Genomic DNA, 19,511 nt, shown 5'->3' on the forward strand with positions numbered 1-19,511 from the left:
ACTTTGTAAACAGGTTGTCTTTAATGCCCCTGAGCCCTTAATGTATCCTTAATATAAGAAAATGGACCAGGGAAGAGATGATGGCATATATTGATTGGTCTGAAGCGGAGAATTAATGTATAGAAGCAGATGTTGCGCAAGAAATAGAATATAACCCGCAAGAACGCAGACGGAGAGGTGTTGGAGATATTTAGAAACAGGCGGAGAAGGACACCGAGCAGTAATAAATATTACATGGCTAGCTATTTTTTATGAGTTGCTCGGGGTGCACCCTTCTAACCTAATTGGGTTAGATTTTAGTTTAGCCAGGCCTCCCCACTGAAATACAGTGCAACATTATGGCAATCAAAAACTGTATACCATTCTATATAGAAAAATTCCTAATTAACTAAAAGCTCAAAAATCGTACTTATTTAACCAAGTTCATTAAAATACCATATATATTACGGCCGTTTAATTAGTCCGCGGCGAAGTTAGCTGTGTAGCTGGGATAACCTCTTCTACAACGGCTGATGAGGGCGGTGTTGATTGTGTGGTCGTGCTGCTACTGCCTCCGCGGCCGCGGCCTCCACGGCTGCGGCTTGTGGCCCGTCCCCTTCTAGTTCCTCGTCCCCTAGTATTTGTGCCTGTTCTAGATCTCTTCGTCGACGGCTGAGATGCCTGCGAGCTGGCGGTTTCGACCTCGGTCGCGGTACGAGTATGGCGCAAGCTTGAAGTCATACGCCGGCCGTCTCGTTGGGTTGAGGTCGGCAGGGAAGGAAACGGCTGTGATGACGATGCTGCTGTGCTAGAGGGCGCCGCCAAACGAGGAGCGGAAATCGGCTGCAGGGCTATATCAACCGGTGCCTTATGATTCTGAGGCAGCCGAGGCCGGCCACGAAGATTCTCAATGACATTGGGATCCCGGATTCGAAGAAGAGGCTCGTTAAGGTCCTAGGACGCTTGGTTAGTAGGTTTTACACGTAAATTTACAGTAAGAAATACCAGAGGATTGTCTAACCACCAACGCGGGTGGACTGCTTCCTTCATTAGCGGCGTCTGCACAACAAGCTGCTCCTTTATATAGTGTACACAAGGGAGTGCATATTGCTGCGTAAAGCAGCAGGAATCCTTACACGGCGGCAGCTCTTCCTGATTTTTAATTGAGGCCTCAGCGCGGCGATGTTGTTGAGCAAGAAGATCAACTGCAGTGTAGCTCATTTGCGTTGGCAGTGAACCCAGCCAAACCCGGCCGATGAACTGTTGCCTGAGCCTAACTTCTTGATTTGCTGCCGTTTGGAGATAGTCTCGCTCTTTCTTTGTGATCATTTGAATAAGGGCTTCATGGAGATGAAGTAGATCACTTGTGCCGGTTAGGAGATAAGTTTTGATATCCTTATGAGCTGTTTCTGTTGGACTGTTTGTTCTCTGACCGAAATTTCTATAGCGTTTAATGCGGCTCTGAAGAAATTGATCAGCCCATGGGAGATACTCGGAGACGAGATAGTCAAGGATTGCCTGCTGGTCGGCAAAGCACGCAGTCAACGCTGCCCAAGCCTTCTCATAACCTTCTTCTTCCTCGGCCAAGACCACTGTACGCCAGGCTCGTTGGAGGCCGACTTTGCTGTGCTCAAACGGCAGAGAGGAGGCAGCCTCGCGGCAGGATCAACTTCAGCCTCGCCGGCGGCTTCGTCCGAGGCCTCAGCGCCTTCTTCTGCTTTCCAACGCGATACGATTTTGGCGTCAACGTTTGCGTTGATGTGATAGAGGCAAAGTTGCTGTTGTCGTTTGGAAAAACGCGTTCTAGCGCGCCTTTCAGCGCCAATTCCTTATCTGTAATAACAACACAAGGCGGTGGGATCTCAAATTGCTGCCGGAAGTCATTTAACTGATCACATAACCAATCATAACCTTCTCGCTTCTCTGTATTAATAAGCCCAAAGGCGAAATTTGCAATTGACTTTTGATCCGTGACGCCGGTGACTTGGAAAAGGTACATTTTAAAGCGGTTAGTCTTGTATGTATTGTCAAGACCAAGGACCTCAGGGAAACGCTTCCACATCGCCTCACACCACGGATAAGTCCAGAAAACAGCTGTGATCTTGTGGTCTTCGTCAAATCGGATAAAATGCCGAAGGCCCTGTCGTTGCAGAAGATTAACCCACTGTTGAGTAGGCGTAAGGCCCTCTAAGTTAGACTGCCTGATCATTTGACGATCATTGTAGATGTCCTTTGGCCGGAAGAAGGCAGGCGTTTGACTTTGGACTCGGACGATATCCCCCATCTCACGGGCGCCGAGGGCCCTATGTTGTGACAGAGATACCTCGATTTCCCGCTGCTGCTGAGTTCGACGGCGATGGATCGCGTGTGCCGACGGATCAAGAGAGGCGTCATGATTGTGCTGACCTTCATTGACTCGAAATGTCCACCTCTAGTTTGATTTCATAGTCGCTGAGGCTGTGAGCTTGAACGGACAATCGACTTTGCTAGTCGCAGTCTTCCTGACTCCTTCGCCGCGTGGCGGCCGCGATGCGCCGCGGTCACAAACGAGGTTATAGCATGTTGGAATTCGATTTCCGTTGACTATAGCATATTTCCTAGCTGACTTCTTCACCAGGGCAGCGCCGTGATCGCGATAGAAGCCCTGCAAGAAGTTGTAGAGATCTTCAAACGAGTCAAACTCTTGTGGGGGCGGCGGCAATGGGATCGGCCGGTCGATTTGATCACCAATAGCACTAATATCGCGATTTTCTTCATCCATCACGTTGTTGGTGATAAAATTCGCGTTGGTATCACGTTATTGCAATGCGGCAAGATTGATTGTACAGATTTTGAAAATTCCATAATGCTGCACTGTATTTCAGTGGGGAGGCCTGGCTAAACTAAAATCTAACCCGATTAGGTTAGAAGGGTGCCCCCGAGCAAAGTTGGGTTGTCCCCCGAGCAATACTCTAAATTAATGCCTGGCCTCGCGTTTAAACTCTAAGACAGTTACTAGCATAGTTCCTATAAGAGCCTATCTTTTCTGCCGCTGTGTTGTTAAAAAATTACACCCAGACTCATTAAGAAAATTAACTGATATAATTTATACTTTGAAAGCTTGTAGTAGTATAAGTGCTGCAGCACTGAATTCCTCTGCTTTACAATATAATATAATACCTTTTTAGACTATCTGATTAATTACAAGGCTTAGGTAATACTGCTAAGTATTTAATACCTTCATATTAAATTCATCTTAAAAATATAACATTACTTCTTTATAATATATCCATAATTCTTTTTTTAACTTATTATATAATATATTTTATATATATGCTGTAATACTTGAATAGCGACTGGTTTTGTTTAGTAGCAGTCAGGTGGTTTTGAATTAATGTATGTTTAAGCGGATTCAGCAAATAGTGCGCTCGCTGCACTCAGCCTTTCTAGCTATTTTACAAGTTAATTTCTTAGTTAGAAATAAAGCCTAAATATATCTATGTTTAATGCAGTGATGTTTATAATCGGCTTCCTCTTTTAACTCTTTCTCTTTTAACTTGTCGATAGATCCACATAGTGCATGTAATATTTTATATTTATTATATACATATCAGCACGCTATCGCGACATATAAAATTAAGTTCTACCGCTATCCGCCGCACGCTTGGAAAAGGTAATAAAAGACTCAGTTAGCTTCAGTAATTAGTTTCTTTAATAGATTCCTATTATTTTGTTAATGAACTATAGGCTGTAAGCTACCTTGCACTAGTAAAAGGACCAAGTATAATCTAGATAATAAACTTTATAAATACTTCTTTAGCCTTGCTTTTGTTACTTAACTTCTATTTTTATAACAAGTATAGTAGTATTATAAGCTTTACATGCACTATTAAGTATAATATTATTAGAAATAATAACTAGTTTTATTAGAGTAATATAATCTATAATTACCCTAATAATTCTTGTAAACCCTATGTTTTAATTCCCTTTCCCTGTAATAAAAAGCTTACCCCCTGATAAAATCTTATTAGTAAGCTAGATAAAATCTTATTATTATTTAAAAACTACTTCACTGCTGCTTTTTATAATCTTAATAGCTTAAGGTAATCTATCCAGGTATTATAATATTATTATAACCTGACTAATTGTTTATATATTAGTAAACAGTATATACCCTCATGGAATAAGTACAGACTAACAGACTTATCTAAGAAGAATTATAGTTTATAATATAATACTTTTTATTATAATATAATATATACTTATTATAATAGTATTATATTAAAGTAAATAAGCGCTGTATTATAATAAAAAAATATTATACTATAGCAGGTATATATTATATTATAATAAAAAGCTTTATATTATAGCAGGCATATATTATATTATAATAAGTAAATGCTATATTATAAAAAAAAGTATTATATTATAGTAAGTAAGTATTATATTATAATATATAAGCGCTGTATTATAATATTATAAATAAAAATATTTTATTTACAAGGCTTACTTTTCTAGATATTAATTACGCTTGCTTGGATGCTTAATAAGCTATCCTTTAATTTATAGAAATTTTTAGCTTAATATTATAACCTAACTCTTATAATTGCAATAATAAGCCTACAGGGTAGGCAAAACCAGATTAATATAAGACTAACCTATTAATTACAGTTAAATTATTAGCTTATTAAAATAATCTATTAATTTATAAAAGAATTATTAATCTTATAAAATAATTTATAAAAAATTATTAAATTTTATAAATAATTTAATATATTTAATTAAATATATAAATTTACTTTTTTTTACTTATTTAAATAACTTAAATAACTAATTATTAATATACTAATTATAATATAATTAAAATATAACTTATTAAGTCTTATTAACTTTAATAATAACTAATTATTATTACTTATTACTATTACTTATAAATCCCCTAGTTGCTCTGCTAATATAAACCTACACCTCAGGTTGTCCCTTAGGAATCCTTCTGTGTTACTAATCTAATCTAGGAACCTAGTAACCAGGTCGTCACACTTAAGAATTTTTCTTTTAATCTAGTCCCGTCTGGCAAGCACTATAAATCTTCCACGAGATATCTATTAGCTAGTATTATCAGAAAAATTATCCTCGATGCACAGGTTAGAGGTCGATGCGACGCAGTCCTCAGGCTTTAGCCTAGATGCCTTGATCTAGGCTTAAACCTGCTCACCGATACTTTTACCAGCGGCAGCAGCAGCCTAAAATATATTATATAAAATAATATTCCTAATACTTAGAAAGGCTTTAATTATATTTATTTACTTTGTTTTACTTAACGCTACTATTTACATAATAGTTAAATATTAAAATAAAAATTCCTTAATCTTATACAGCTTTTTTTTTTTTTTTTATAAAATACTAGCTTCTATATCTACAACTGCAAAAATAATATTATTTTCCATATAATTAAGTATTTTCTATAGAAAGTACAAGTGGAAATAATAAGAGAAATAAATATTATAGTTTTAAAAAATATAATTAAAAAATGTAGTGTTGTTATTAAAACAGGGAAAAATATATCTCTTGCTTAGGAGAGTGTTTTGCTTGGTCCTGGCCTGACTTAAGTAATACTAGCTCAGGTAACTATAATGTCCTAGTTTATATTATCTGTATAACTAGTATAAAGTAAGTTTTTAATTTATAAACTAAGGGTTAGTTAGTATTAGCAGAGGGATAAGCTAAATCTTATAAGTAATATAAGTTATATAACTAACAAGGTTATAAATAACTAATTTAATTATTATTTAATTACTATATAATAATAACTAATTATTTAAATTATATTTAATAAGTATAATAAATACTATTATATAATAAGTTATTTTATAAGGCTTATAATTTTAATTATAATCTTTTATATAAGCTTATATTTATAATAGTAATTTATTTTAAATAGCTTACAGTTTTATAAGTGATCCCCTCCTTATTAGCCTATTAGTCTGTAATATATTTGAAGGTATGTATCTTATGGTGGTTAGGTTATAACAGTAATAAAATATTGCCACTTATATATTATATACCATGTGTTATTTCTAGGCTACATAAACGACGTGGCAGCTATAACCCGGGGTTTGCTAGTAGTGAAACCTACTTGTTGACATAAGCCGTGCGAGGAGCCGTCTTATTGCCTCGGCCATGCACAAGGTTCTTTACTCCTTTAAAATTGACCGTTATTAATTAAATCAAGCGCAGCAGTGACCGTCTCGACCACCATTTCTCTTCCACCTCTCAGATACTTGTTGGTTGTCTGCAACACCACCCGCTTGTAGGTGGTCAGTGGAGGATTACCATTGTCTTTGAGCTGAAGAATAAAATGCAGTACCTGCCCCTTCTCCATCGCTTTGCCTGTTACCATGTTTACGGCAGATGCTTCAGGCGATGGAAGCTGCACCTTGACTTTCCTGCCTTCCCTCTCTGGATCGAGATTCTGAAAAGATATGGGCTTGTTCCACATCCCTGTCGCCATCCACCCTGTAGTAGAAGGCACTTCTTTATAGTGAAACCAATGGAAATTTAGTTCATCACCATCAGGATCGTAAGATTCTGAGGCGTCAAGAACTATGTCTGTACCGGCTTCTGCATCCAGGAACAATGGCTCGGGTCCAGGCGCAGAGCCATTAACAATTGCAATAGGAGCATGATTTGCTTTGGAAGGATCATTAATTAATGTCCATTGTATTCTTGCGGCAAAAGAGTCTTGATACTCATTGCGCCATCGCCAAATTGTGCCTTGATTGCTGTTATATGTCTGTCCATTCACACCAATGACTTTGTCGTAGGTATCGCTGAAATGCCGTGCTGCCCCTCCTAAATCGGTTGATTCATAGCGCCCGCCCCAGCTTCCCCACTCAGGATGCTCGGAGGAGCCAAGGCCGTTCTGAATAAGGTAGAGGAACGTCGGTGTATCCCCTTCCATGATAAACTTGAAATCGGGATAAGCTTGACCAAGTGGACCTATCTGGATATGCTCTTTAAGCCACTTGCTGGAGACTTTAGTAAAATCGGGGCCACCCTCATCAAATGCGATCATTTTTTCCCCTGAGATACCAATCCAGGTAGCCATGCGATATTGGTTCCAACCGTGTATAGAACAAATATAGAAAACGTCGGGAAAGGTGATCCTGATCCATAAGCCAGTGTCGTCCTGATCCGATATAGCATACACTCGGAGCTTAGATCGAAAGTGCCGGCTTTCAGACTGAGATCGATATTGCTGCACATGTTGTAGTGCTTGGGCAAGCACATTAGTGCCACCCCAGCACAAAACCCATAACGGCTGACTAGATTCATCGACTTGTTCGATAAGCGCCTTTGAACCATCACTAAGGGGAACTCCTTCTCTCAAAGCCTCCTTGCCATATAGTACGGGACCCGTCTTAATCAGTGAGCGAAAGGAATCACCCGATGCGTACTGGTTGCTTGGATGGACATGAACATTAAGGTTATCGACAACTTCGGCATAGGCATTGACTATTGTCTCCATATCCTCAGGATGCACAGCATCCCTCATCCATGTGGAAGTACAGGCCACCAGGCCGCGGGTATCGAATTCATTCGAATATAAGAGATACCGACATAAGGACTCTGCATCATCGGGTTCATTAGAAATGTCAGATAGGATGAAAACCCGAGGCTTCTCTGTGCAGATTCGGAATCTTGATGCATCAATCATTGCGCTGAGATCGTGGCTCCTTTTTTGTGGCATTTATGAAGAGTGTTGGGTGTTTGAGTATATCATATAAGAGAGACCGTTGAAGCACATCGGATATAGGGGTAGTTAGGTGATGAACTTGTGATCGCATTAAATAGATAGGTATTCAATGGTCATCTTGGCTTAATTCGTAGCATCCGTGCCAGAATCCAGTCAATGTAAGAAGTGGAGTGGAGTTTCCCTGTGATATTGCCGCTGAACCAGAAAATATCTCAGCAGAGCTCCGCGAGGAGCCTCTGATTCATCAAAGGTTTGGTAGAGCACGAGCGCTAAAACCTTCCTAATCTGCAACCTTTCCCCACGCATCACATTACCCGAACCGAGCTACAGCTTTCGACGCGCATTGAATGGCCCACGGTGACGTCCTGTGACTCGTGACGGTCGGCAATGCGACGCACCACGCCCAGAACAACTTCTGTTGCCGCCTGTCCTTCCAGCATGAGATTGGGTATGCCTTAGCGCCCAGGGTAAGTTATTCGACCGCTTCCGGGTTAAAATAGCAGATAATTTTAGCAAATGCTTCCTCTTACTATTTTTACAAGATTGGTGTGCTACTGTTACCGGAGTTTTACCCATGTCGAAAGACGCCTTCCCTGTGGCGACGCTGCGAATCGTGGCGCAAAGTTTCCGTCCTGTTCTGAATACATTGATTCCCGTCTGCTTAACGGTTTCGATTATTGAATAGGAAAAGGGAGCAGCGAGAAAACTCAAGTTACCGAGATCTTCGAGCTTCAATATTGCAGAGGGTCGCGTTTATGGAGCAGCCAAACGCTCATTGAGAATTGTAGCTACTTAGCATTCCTTCACACCAATGCCGACGACTTGCTAGGAGTGGCCAACGGGAAAGTCTCTAAACCTAAATGATGTCATCAGGGATGCGGCTTCACCAGCCTACCCTGGCCAATCACCAGCGGAGGGGTCAAATTTTTATTTCTTTGTCTGAAACATGTACAAGCTGTTGTGGGAGCAGGGCCTTTCAGTGGCTCCAATTGCCTTTCTTGTTGAACGCGGTTTCCTAGGAGGGTAATCGTAGCCTCGGGAGACCAATAGGTGAGAACTTGGCGGGGCCAAAACCCCACCCCAAGTCAGTTTGCATCGCAATTTTCGCCGTAGCAAATCTGGGGAAGACTTGGGCTTGCGGAGAAGAATGGGGAAATCTAGACTTAAAAACATAAATAGTTATAGCTTTCAGCTTAGGAATTGTTTTGTCAAATCCCCTACATGTTACGAGAAATTTGAACTTAAAGCGACACTTTTCGAAACACTTCTTGGGCCTTGCTTTATCATCCACTATGCCCGAAACAAAAGACATCTCTGGAGTTGATCTTGGGTATGACAACCCAGATCCCAAACAGAATGGCTCCGACATGAACCATATTGAACTCCGCGAAGAGGAGCAGCTAGGGCATCTCGCTAATCAAGAGGACCACAATACTGGCATTTTCGATTCACTTAAGAAATATCCGAGGGCATGCGCCTGGTGTGTCTACGCGTGTTGGACCACCACCCTTGTCAGTTTCGACAACCAGGCTGCAGGTTCTGTGTTAGGTATTCCCCAATTCCGAAAAGACTTTGGTTCAGAGTACAAAGGAAATTATGTTCTCCCTACGCCATGGCAGTCCGCTTTTAACGCGGCCCCTGTCGCATCGTAAGTCGCCTTTAGTTTACTCTATGCCCTGTCTGCTTCCCCACAAGAAGCCTACTGATAAGGGGTGTCTAAAATTGCTAACTGTAGGATAGTGCTATCGTTGGCGTCCTCGGCGCTGCAGCGATTGCCGACTTGATAGGGCGCAAGTTGACTTTGATCTGCGCCTTGGTTGTGTCCTTTGCGGCGATTAGTTTAGAATTCGCAGCGACCACAAATCCTGTTTTCTTTGGTGGCAAGTTCCTCAATGGATTTGCCATCGGAACCATACAAGCTGTTATGACTTCATATATTGGAGAGGTATTCACTATAATCGCTCGCTGTATGCATCAATAACTTACTGATTCTATCCTATAGATTACCCCACTTGCATGGAGAGGGATATTCACTGTGTGCATAGGGGTAGCTTTTGGCCTCGGACCTCTAGTAGCCTTTATCGTGGTTAACTTCACGGGAGACCTTAACAGTCGCTGGGCATATCGCGTGGTGTTTTGCTGTCAGTTTGGATTCGCGGCCATTTCAACGATCTTGGTTCCGTTTATGCCCGAGTATGTTAAGCTATGAGAATACCTCTACCGTTGTCAATGAAATACTAGCTAACTGTCCTGGTTGATCAGATCGCCTTGGTGGTTAGTATCGAAAGGCCGTCGCGAACAGGCATTGAAGAACCTGAATAAGCTTGGCTACAAGGGTGAGATGGGAGTTACAAGGCTTGCAGCGATCGAATTAACGCTAGAAGAAATCAAAGCCGAAACAGAGGGAGTCACTTATATTGAGTGCTTCCGGCGGTCGAACCTTCGCCGGACTATGATCAGTATCGGCCCCCTTATCGTCCAAGTCCTCACCGGTATCACTTTTGTTGCGGGGTATTTCACCTATTATCTTCAGCTTGCCGGATATTCGACCCAGGAGAGTTTCCGGATCCAGATTGCTCAACCCGTTCTCTCCATTATCGGGAATCTAATGGCGGCGGCTCTGGTAGACCGTGTCGGCCGACGAAACTTGACATTCTACGGCTTAGTTATACTTGTGGTACTTCTTTTTCTTGAGGGAGGCTTGGCGACTGGCGGTAGCCCCGGTGAGATTAAAGGCACCGTGGCCCTAATTTTGATTTATAGTTGGATGTACAACTTGACGATCGGATCAACCGCATTCTCGATTCTCACCGAGACCTCAACATCTCGTCTACGCGTTAAGACCATTGCTATTGGCCTTGCCCTACAGAATTCTATCAACGTCATGTGGCAATTTGTGCTCCCTTATATGTTTAACCCTGACAGAGGAAATCTCGGAGGCAAAGTGGCTTTCGTCTTTGGTGCACCTAGCTTCATCTGCCTGTTGTATCTCTGGTTCTTCCAGCCTGAGACTGCCGGCCGAACGTATGAAGAGCTGGATGAAATGTTTACTAAGCAGATTCCGGCGAGAAAGTTTAAGACTTTCAGGACCGAAGCCCAGATCAAGGGCGAAGAAGGACTGACGTCTGTTTCAGAATTACAGAAGAGGGATATATGAGATTTTTGTAGCCATATACAGGTATCAATCGATATTACCACTGTGACCTTTGCTACCGACTCTGCCTAAGTGTCAGTGAATATCACCAACTTAAACTGCGCAAACCATCATAATTGGGTTTCTTTGCCTCTCTGTTGTAAGTGTGTCTACAAGCCCTAAGAACCCTTGATGAGTGATACAACAGTCGAAATGTGCTGCTGGTGGAAAGAAAGCCAAGTTGATGGTGGTGACGTTGAATCAACAAGCCGAGCCTTCGTCGTTCATGATCTTGGTATCTGTATACACGGGATGCATACAGACTGGTATTTGATATCATGTTTCTTCCAAAGATGTTTCAGCCCACTGCGAATAACGAACCTGATACACGATTTCCGGAATTCGATCCTGGACAATTTCTACCGAATTACATGACCATGAAAAACACTCTCTTCGCCACTCTCTATGGGCCCGCCAATACAAGCCCTGTTCTTCGCATGCTAGATAATTTATATACCTGGGTTAACGATGGAAATGACTACCTTGCATTTGCAGGTCCATCAGTTCAAAGGTACGGCTGTTGTGCAGAGACATACCCGATTGCAGGTATAATGTATGTCCTCTTGTCTCTCCTCCCTCGTCCTCCTCTTCCTTATTCTCTTCCTCTCTACTTTTAACCTAACCCCTCCTCTTCTTATACTGCCTCTTTTCCCTCCTCCTCCTCCTCCTAGCCTCATAGAGAAAATTTGAGTAGTCAAACAATATAGGCCGCATTATACCCCAGGAAGAGCTCCCCCAGGTGCGCCCAATCCATCCCAAGTGCGTGAATTCGTAATGCAGGTCAGGAAGTTTAATAATAGCGTCGTCGGAACAACAGCCGCGAGTCTAGCGGCCAACTTCAGCAGCACCACGCTCAACAATTTCCACACCAATGTAACAAGGGTATACCGCAAACCATGCGTTAATTGCGAGACCCTTCTACCCGCATTAGACGCACCTATCGGAGCTGCTAATTATGATCAAGATATACAAACATTCTATGGTGCTCCGATTCTTGGTTAGCTAGGACGAAGAAGACGGAGGCTCTAAAATTGAAAGAAGATGAAGAGGGAACGGGAGATTACTGGAAGCTGTGGCTATAGTTGCGGGACAGGAAGTGTCAAGCGGTACGTGTATTCTGTCCATTGATCAAATCTGTGTTCATCTTGTAATCTCGTTAAAATTGTCTGCCCTTGAAAGATCTGCTGTTCATCTTAAGACCATTGACTCGCACGTGACACCAGAGCACATGCTTCAGCCAACCTCCAAGTGACCCATTCTAGGCTTATTGCCATACAGCAAAGCACTCTTCGTGTACCGGACGATAGACCACTTGGACTTTTTCATGCCAGGTGAAACCAATTTGCCATCCACAATCGGAAATGCCAGGTGATGCCTCCTGAACATAAGGTACCTTGGTCAGCAATACGCTCATATGTCATTTGTCTGAGGCATCCGTTTCAACGGACCCAATGACCCGCTTCTTAACAGCAAGCCATATTATTTTCATCACTAAGGGGCCAATCCATTAAAAATCCGCCGAACAGACGCTCGTAAGGACTAGCAAAACCAAGGCTAAATTTGTCGACCTCACAGCAGCAGGAATGAGCTTATTGTAGATATCGCAATTCCTTCCTAGCTTAAAAATGCCACAACCGAAGCCGTTAGTCATATTTACAGACAGTCCGAACGCCAGATTGGCAATATTAAATAAGAAAAACACAGCTTGTATGCGTCATATTGATATCTGGTACAAGTGAATCATCAATCGTGCTGGTGATGGATTCCTTCAACTTCATCAAGTCGGTACAGACGAGATTGATAAAGGCACTTACGCTAGTTAAACATGCCTAATTTGTCAGGCAACTCAACTTAACTTGGACAAAGTCCAAGTCACTCGCTGAGCTTTTCCTCTGTATTGGCTGCTGGGAGATATCATAGACAGCTTCACTTAGTTGGATGTATTGTGAGACTTGGCCGAATGGCGGTGTCGAGCATGATACAACATCACGTGCAGGGTCCATCCTGCGCATTCCATAAATAGCCTATCTTGGTTGCATCTCTTAGCTACAGAATCAGCGCACTCGTTTCATCTGTGTTCCGCTGTGACGTTTGACAGCTAGCAGGACCTGAAGTCGGTGTACTCCTCGCATCGCTTTCAAACTTTTACTTGCACACCTTGTGTGCTGCAGAGTATTACACGATGGGCTCCATAGCGCAGATAATGTTCTACCCCCCGAAGCCAAATGCCGATTACTCCTCCAAAGCCCTTGAAGAAGCGGCGCAAGTGCTGTCACGCCTGCCGGGTGCCAAAGCCGGATACCGTGGCGTGCTGGTTGAAGATGAGGGAATTCACTGTGTAGTTGTGGAATTCAAGGATAAAGCTTCGTTCGAAAACCGAACAAAAGCTGTAGGTATGCAGAGTGCTGGCGAGGCATTTAAAGCAATCGTAAACATGGAGCATGGGTTGGAGCCATTCCTTGGTACGTCGGATAAGCTGCATGGCAAGTGAGAAATGAGAGGGCTGAAATTTGATGAATAGGATTTGCAACATTCAAGCACGACACAAAGGAAGCAATGACGGCCAACGTCACTGAGTTCAGATTCTTCAGTCTACCTGACAAGAATGCCATGGAGGAGGTTGTCATACAGAAAATCATCGGGGACACCAATGTGGACGAGCATCCTGCGGTGACCGTAGGTAAAGCAAAAGGCGTATCAATGGGGTATATGTGGTGGTTGAAACCTGATATGGCTGCTATGGGTTGTACGACGTGCTTCACGGGTGTGTTTGGTTACGACAGCGTAGAGGACTATTGGAGGTGGAGAGATGCGCCCGAGCATGCCGAGGTGATTAACGGGGGGAAGGATTTCATGAAGGAATTGGGAATGAAGCCAGTTGACATGTTTGGGAAGCGTAGGGCCATGTTCGAGGGTAGCGGGATTATCCATGTTAAATTTAAGACAACATTTTAGAAATAGCAGGCAGAATATTGCTAGAATTATAACATTATATTATGTAAATATCATATTGGTGTGTTTTACTTTGTTTTATTTTTAAACTATAATAATTACATTTTAAATATGAAGTTAATAAAAACTATTATTAAATAGTATAACTTTAAATTATTAATTAAATATATAAATTTATTCATTTTTCATGTTTATTTAAAAAATATATATTTTCAATGAACTCTGCTATAGTTTATTAATGTATTAGTAACAGTTCCGGGTATCCTCAAAGTCGGCTTGTACGCAGACTTTTGGCACTCCATTGTATAATATGAGTCTATAATTCGCAGCGGAATAAGGGGATATTAGTTCCTTTTATAAATAGCAGTTAGTGCCCTAGCACTAATCCCGGTCTGCGTGATTGTCGAAACAGAGGGGGTAATTTATTACCCCGAAGGTGTATCGCTTCAGATCCTGCAAAAAAAAAAAAAACCACGCGACGCTGCGTATCGCACTTTACAGAGACCCCAGGCAGGTTTGGCTGTCCGAGTTCTTTCATCTCAATCGAACACAATACATATCTGCACATGAACATGACAGCTATATCACAGTCTGAAGTGACCGAGGTTCTTCTCAGTAACGATGACAGACTGCCGCGATTACAAAACACACTTCAGACGGACCAGCAGAACACTTGTCCTTCCCTACCCGCCGCCGATGATCAACAAACTCATTGGTTAAGAACCATTGTGTCTACATGGCCGTACGAGTTGCTAAATCTTCTCCTCTCTATCCTTGCATTTATCTCTATCATCATATTTCTGCGCGTGTATGAAGGCAAGACCCTTTCACAGTGGGGTTTGCCCATATCCATCAGCGCAATTATTTCCATCCTTGCAGCCGTTTTCAAAGGCACACTCGCCTTGCCCATTACAGAAGGTATGGATGTCCGGCCAGCTACCGTAGCTACTGTCAAGATGTTCCAGAAAAAGGAAAAAATGGCCAGGCACTAGCACTAACACTTAATGTAGGCATAAGCCAATTAAAATAGATATGGTTCTCTCGTCGGTCTCAAAGCCTTGCTGACGTTGAGATCTATGATGGGCAAGCAGAGGACCCTGGGGCTCAGTCCTCCTTATTCTGCACCAGTTTACCCGAGCAGACAGGTCGTATGTCTTAGGTCTATTTCCGCTCGAGCTTACCGGGCTAATCTAATACGATTCAGATAGCTTGCCAGTCTCGGTGCACTCATCGTTATAATAGCTCTAGCCGTTGATCCTTTCTCTCAAGCCTTGGTCAATTACTATAGCTGCCTGAGGCATGCGACGAGCCCGGCCGCTATACCGAGAGGAGATAACTACACTGCGTTTGGAGCACACATATTCGGTCTCCAGAATAGCCTAGACGGGCCGATGCAGCTTGCCGTCTACTTAGGCCTCCTGGAACCCCCAGTCAACAGCTCGGTGAGCGTGGTGGCAAATTGTCCCACCGGCAGCTGCACGTTTCCAAGTGATCAAGGAGCTACATTCTCCACATTAAGCATGTGTCGCTCGTATCTTGATGTAACAAATACCGTGGTTAGCCACCCTGGCACCTGGAATTTCACAGTACCGGGGGGTCCCAGCCTGACACCTTCCATTCTTCTTAATACCAGTACCGCTATAGAGGAGCAAGACTATTGGTGGGAACGATCGACTTTATTGAGTTTCGAGGCCCTGACGGTTAGGTACACCGATCCGGCCTGCGGCAACGACAATTGTCTAATCGAGCCTCTCGCCCTAAGTTGTTCGCTTACTCCCTGCCTGAAGACATATGCAACCAACTTCACCAACTCAGTATATCTCGAAAGGGAATTAAACTCGGAACCATTAAGATGGGGACCCTGGACCAGGGATTTCTCCCTCGCTCTGAATCGTACATTCGATAGCGGCACCTGGAAGGATTGCAATCCAACAAGGCAGCAGGCTCAAACCAATATCGTCGAGGTATTTGTCCCCAACGGTACAGCTACTGGCGGCTCTCAATCCAAAGTGCAGTATAACGATACCACTGGCGCTGAGCCCTCCACTATGTGGTATCCACAAGAATGTGTATACATTATGGACAGTGTTGCCACAGGGGCGGTGGCGGACTTTCTGTCGACATTCTTTGACGGTCAAGCGAATTTCTTATCATTCGCAAGACTTCCGGGGCAAACACCGGCCCCACGTGGTTGCAGACACCCTGGAACAACGGCACCGCAGGCCTGAGTTCTGCAACCACTTTCGTTGAAGGCCTTGCCACGTCGATAGGGGGCCAGATTCGAAAAAATTCAGCTGACTCGGCGACTGGAAAATTTGTACTGGGACAAGCATGGGAAATACAAACCTGCATCGCAGTTCACTGGTCGTTCTTGACCTTTTTTTCTATCTTGCTTGCACTGGAGCTTGCCTTTTTCGTGGCCGTTATGGTCGTGAACCAATTGAATCATTGGAATGTGGACTGGAAATCGTCAACATTGGCACTGTTGTTCCCCGGTCTCAGTGACGCAAGCGATGCCAACAACAAAGAGATGCCTCTTTCTAACACGGTGATGATGCTTAATGCTGCAAAGCAAATAAAAGCGAGGCTTGAAGAGAGTGATGGAAATTGGCGGTTGTTTAAGGACATTTAGTTAGCATAGTGATACCTAAAACGACGCATTCTAACACTACTATGGCACGCTCTATGAAAGACTCTGTTATACAAACATGTAATACCAGGGTTGAGGCAGACTCCATATGCTGGTGTTCTAACAAGGCGCGAACAGACTTGTGCCTAGCAGAGGATGAGTCGCTGCCTAGTTATATAATAGACTAATTCTACATTAATAATAAGTGCCATTGTGGGGCAATACGAGCATATATACCGTTTTCTAGCCGGTTTCATGCGACAGAGACGTGTTTGGTATGCATGCATCGCCACAATACATTTGCTAAAGTATAGGGAGGCGCAGCATTTCATTAAAACATAGTTTTCATTATGAGTCATTTGACCGGTTTTATTTCTGGATATCAAAACGCTTATATAGTGTCCCTTTCAGCCGAATTCTCTGGACTAGCTTTGTTCTTTTGCTCATGGTAGTTCTCTTGATCTTGATTGCCAGAGTAACAACGCGAAGATACTACAATTTCTCTACCTATTGTTACTCATATACCCAAGTGCGATATCGACACAACATTTGATGTTTATCCATGGAAGACAGGCGTTCAGAAGTCCGTCCACTACTGTACACACAGTCGGCGGACATTGACTACCAAGACCATGGCAGACTTTATAGCACATGCGAAATCGATAGGGAAGAGAGCTTTGATCGAGAGGGTGAAGCCATCCAAGATGAACGCTCCGATAGCGAGGTAGACGATACTGCTAGCATTAAGAATCGTCGTGCTAGGAGGCTAAAAGAGACTGGCGGTTGGGTTGGATATCTGAAAGACTTCTCAATTTTTTTTCCATAACTTATACCCACGAAAGACCGGAATGTCCAAGCTTGTATTATTGTTAAAGTGCTTTGCTTGATTGGAAACAGGATTCTGAATGTCCTAGTTCCGCGCCAACTTGGCCTCGTTACCGACCAGCTTCTCAAAGGTCAATCGCCAATCACAGCACTAGTCATTTGGCTTGTTCTTACCCTTTTGAACGAACAATCGGGCATTGGGCTCATCGAATCACTAATCAAGATTCCAATTAAGCAATTTTCTTATCGCCAGATCAGCAATGCTGCTTTCAATCATATCATGAGCCTCTCTTTAGACTATCACTCAGAGCGGGATTCAGCAGAAGTCATGAAGGCTATAGAACAGGGTGAAGCGCTGGCTAACATACTAGAAACGCTGGTCCTGGCAATTCTGCCGACCACACTGGATCTCACTGTTGCTTTTGGATTTCTCTACTGGAAGTTCGGTATTTATGTCCCACTGGCCATGGCAATTGCTTCGGCTGTCTTTATGTCCCTCCAAATTGTCACTTCAAACTGGAATATCGATAATCGTCGACAATCCGCCAGAGCGCAGAGAGAGGAATCTCGCGTTATGCACCAGGCTGTGCAAGGCTGGCAAAATGTAACTTATTTCAATATGTTTCAATTTGAGTCACTCCGTTTTGGACGTGCAGTGGGTGCACAACTTGCAGCAAGTGCAAGATGGAGCAGGCAAGAAGCATATACTCAAGCGTTGCTCGAGTCCATGATCCCCACAACCTTTTCTGTCTTGGCTGGTCTTGTTTTTTATGAAATACACCAGGGCAAAGCGACCGCTGGCGATTTTGTTTTTCTTATTCAATACTGGGACCATTTGATCTTTCCGCTGCAGATGCTTTTCCATGACTACAGGTTCATTATGTCGGATTTAATTGATGCTGAACGGCTGATGGCTCTTCTGCAAACCAAGCCGAGTATTGTTGATAAAGAAGACGCCCATGACTATCAACACGCCGTGGGACGCGTCGATTTCGAACAAGTTAATTTCTCGTACCATCCTCCGAAAACTACGATTCACGATCTGACGATCTCAGCTGCACCAGGGCAAACTATTGCTTTCGTTGGTGAGACTGGTGCGGGAAAATCTACCATAATGAAGCTACTTCTTCGTTTTTATAATGTTGACTCCGGACATATTCTCATCGATGGCAGAGATATTCGTAGCATGACTCTCAGTTCACTCCGGTCTATTATTGGTGTTGTGCCTCAAGACCCATTGTTCTTTAATGCAACAATTCTGGAGAATCTCCGGTACGCCCGAATATCTGCATCGGACAATGAAATATTCGATGCTTGCCGCGCTGCCTCTATACATGACAATATCCTTGGATTTCGCAATGGATATAATACGAAGGTTGGTGAAAATGGAATCAAGTTATCTGGTGGGGAGATCCAGCGGCTCGCTATTGCAAGAGCCTTTTAAAAGGGCCCTCCAATCCTCATCTTTGATGAGGCTACGAGCGCCATGGATACAAACACGGAGCAAACTATTTAGTAAACTTTGGAAAAGTTAAAGGTTGGAAGAACTACATTTATAATTGCTCACCGTCTCTCTATAATAGTTGGCGCAGATAAGATATTTGTTGTTGAAAACGGTAGAATTATAGAGAGTGGCACACATAACGAGTTAAAAGAGCTTAAGGGGGTGTATAATGACTTTTGGGTTAAACAGCTTGGGAATTAGTAGCATAGGCGTAATCAGCAATAAATATATATATAATAATTCACTCTTACAACGCTATAGAAACGTCCCTGTTATAGAGCGGCAATTGGTTTAGGGATAGCTTATCAAGCATCCAAGCAAGCGTTTTTAATATTCAAAGAAATAGGTTTTACCTGCTTATAATTACAGCGCTATGCTAAAAGTTTCTTATAGCGCTAAAATTAAGCTTAGCCTAAAATACACTAATTATATAAAAATATTAATAACTTAATAAAAGCTTAATAAAAATAAATAAAAAAATATATAAATAAAAAAATCTTATTTTAATAATATTAATATTAAAAAATTATTAAAATTAATTATATATTAAATATATTATTATAAAATTTTAATATTTTTTATTAAATAAGATAATAATTATAAATATTTAAAAATAATATATTTTACTATTTTTTAATATATTAAATTTACTTATAAAAAATTATTAATATTTTATTATAATATATATATAAGT

The 19,511-nt window shown here is 42.3% G+C and overlaps 6 protein-coding genes across 6 annotated transcripts; 4 read left to right on the forward strand and 2 right to left on the reverse strand.

Moving 5' to 3' along the window:
• Positions 1-264: 264 nt before the first annotated feature.
• Positions 265-1,458, reverse strand: GGI43DRAFT_322251 (uncharacterized protein). The gene is made up of 3 exons (XM_083201861.1): positions 1,116-1,458; positions 985-1,016; positions 265-933 (listed from the first exon to the last, which is right to left on the reverse strand). The coding sequence occupies exons 1-3, from the start codon at positions 1,306-1,308 to the stop codon at positions 454-456; spliced, it is 705 nt and encodes a 234-aa protein (XP_083055008.1). The 5' UTR covers positions 1,309-1,458; the 3' UTR covers positions 265-453.
• A 4,702-nt stretch (positions 1,459-6,160) lies between these two features.
• Positions 6,161-7,675, reverse strand: GGI43DRAFT_426739 (DUF1593 domain-containing protein; the record flags this gene model as incomplete). The annotated part of the gene is made up of 1 exon (XM_083208708.1): positions 6,161-7,675. The coding sequence occupies one exon, from the start codon at positions 7,673-7,675 to the stop codon at positions 6,161-6,163; it is 1,515 nt and encodes a 504-aa protein (XP_083055009.1).
• Positions 7,676-8,737: 1,062 nt separating this feature from the next.
• Positions 8,738-10,926, forward strand: GGI43DRAFT_322285 (maltose permease MAL31). Its single transcript, XM_083201862.1, has 4 exons — positions 8,738-9,362; positions 9,455-9,659; positions 9,717-9,907; positions 9,977-10,926. The coding sequence occupies exons 1-4, from the start codon at positions 9,007-9,009 to the stop codon at positions 10,869-10,871; spliced, it is 1,647 nt and encodes a 548-aa protein (XP_083055010.1). The 5' UTR covers positions 8,738-9,006; the 3' UTR covers positions 10,872-10,926.
• A 1,899-nt stretch (positions 10,927-12,825) lies between these two features.
• On the forward strand, positions 12,826-13,910 carry GGI43DRAFT_419394 (uncharacterized protein). Its single transcript, XM_083207669.1, has 2 exons — positions 12,826-13,369; positions 13,429-13,910. The coding sequence occupies exons 1-2, from the start codon at positions 13,090-13,092 to the stop codon at positions 13,860-13,862; spliced, it is 714 nt and encodes a 237-aa protein (XP_083055011.1). The 5' UTR covers positions 12,826-13,089; the 3' UTR covers positions 13,863-13,910.
• Positions 13,911-14,431: 521 nt separating this feature from the next.
• GGI43DRAFT_426742 (DUF3176 domain-containing protein) lies at positions 14,432-16,491 on the forward strand (the record flags this gene model as incomplete). Its single annotated transcript, XM_083208709.1, has 5 exons — positions 14,432-14,800; positions 14,890-14,906; positions 14,948-15,011; positions 15,068-15,961; positions 16,021-16,491. 5 exons carry the CDS (start codon positions 14,432-14,434, stop codon positions 16,489-16,491), a joined length of 1,815 nt encoding a protein of 604 aa, XP_083055012.1.
• A 559-nt stretch (positions 16,492-17,050) lies between these two features.
• On the forward strand, positions 17,051-19,018 carry GGI43DRAFT_426743 (P-loop containing nucleoside triphosphate hydrolase protein; the record flags this gene model as incomplete). Its single annotated transcript, XM_083208710.1, has 4 exons — positions 17,051-17,270; positions 17,331-17,917; positions 17,948-18,688; positions 18,845-19,018. 4 exons carry the CDS (start codon positions 17,051-17,053, stop codon positions 19,016-19,018), a joined length of 1,722 nt encoding a protein of 573 aa, XP_083055013.1.
• Between the last annotated feature and the right edge of the window lie 493 nt (positions 19,019-19,511).

Source organism: Trichoderma evansii (assembly GCF_050947405.1).
Source record: "Trichoderma evansii strain SZMC 28006 chromosome Unknown GGI43scaffold_52, whole genome shotgun sequence".
Lineage (NCBI taxonomy): Eukaryota > Fungi > Ascomycota > Sordariomycetes > Hypocreales > Hypocreaceae > Trichoderma > Trichoderma evansii.

Bases quoted from the DNA above. Each gene is read 5' to 3' on its own strand.
- GGI43DRAFT_322251 (XM_083201861.1), bottom strand. From the start codon at position 1,308: ATGATCACAAAGAAAGAGCGAGACTATCTCCAAACGGCAGCAAATCAA. The intron at 1,017-1,115 runs GTAAGGATTCCT...TGAAGGAAGCAG, and splicing joins TCAGGAAGAGCTGCCGCCGT to TCCACCCGCGTTGGTGGTTA. The intron at 934-984 runs GTATTTCTTACT...CAAGCGTCCTAG, and splicing joins GGTGGTTAGACAATCCTCTG to GACCTTAACGAGCCTCTTCT.
- GGI43DRAFT_322285 (XM_083201862.1), top strand. From the start codon at position 9,007: ATGCCCGAAACAAAAGACATCTCTGGAGTTGATCTTGGGTATGACAAC. The intron at 9,363-9,454 runs GTAAGTCGCCTT...ACTGTAGGATAG, and splicing joins AACGCGGCCCCTGTCGCATC to TGCTATCGTTGGCGTCCTCG. The intron at 9,908-9,976 runs GTATGTTAAGCT...CTGGTTGATCAG, and splicing joins TTGGTTCCGTTTATGCCCGA to ATCGCCTTGGTGGTTAGTAT.
- GGI43DRAFT_419394 (XM_083207669.1), top strand. From the start codon at position 13,090: ATGGGCTCCATAGCGCAGATAATGTTCTACCCCCCGAAGCCAAATGCC. The intron at 13,370-13,428 runs GTACGTCGGATA...TTTGATGAATAG, and splicing joins TGGGTTGGAGCCATTCCTTG to GATTTGCAACATTCAAGCAC.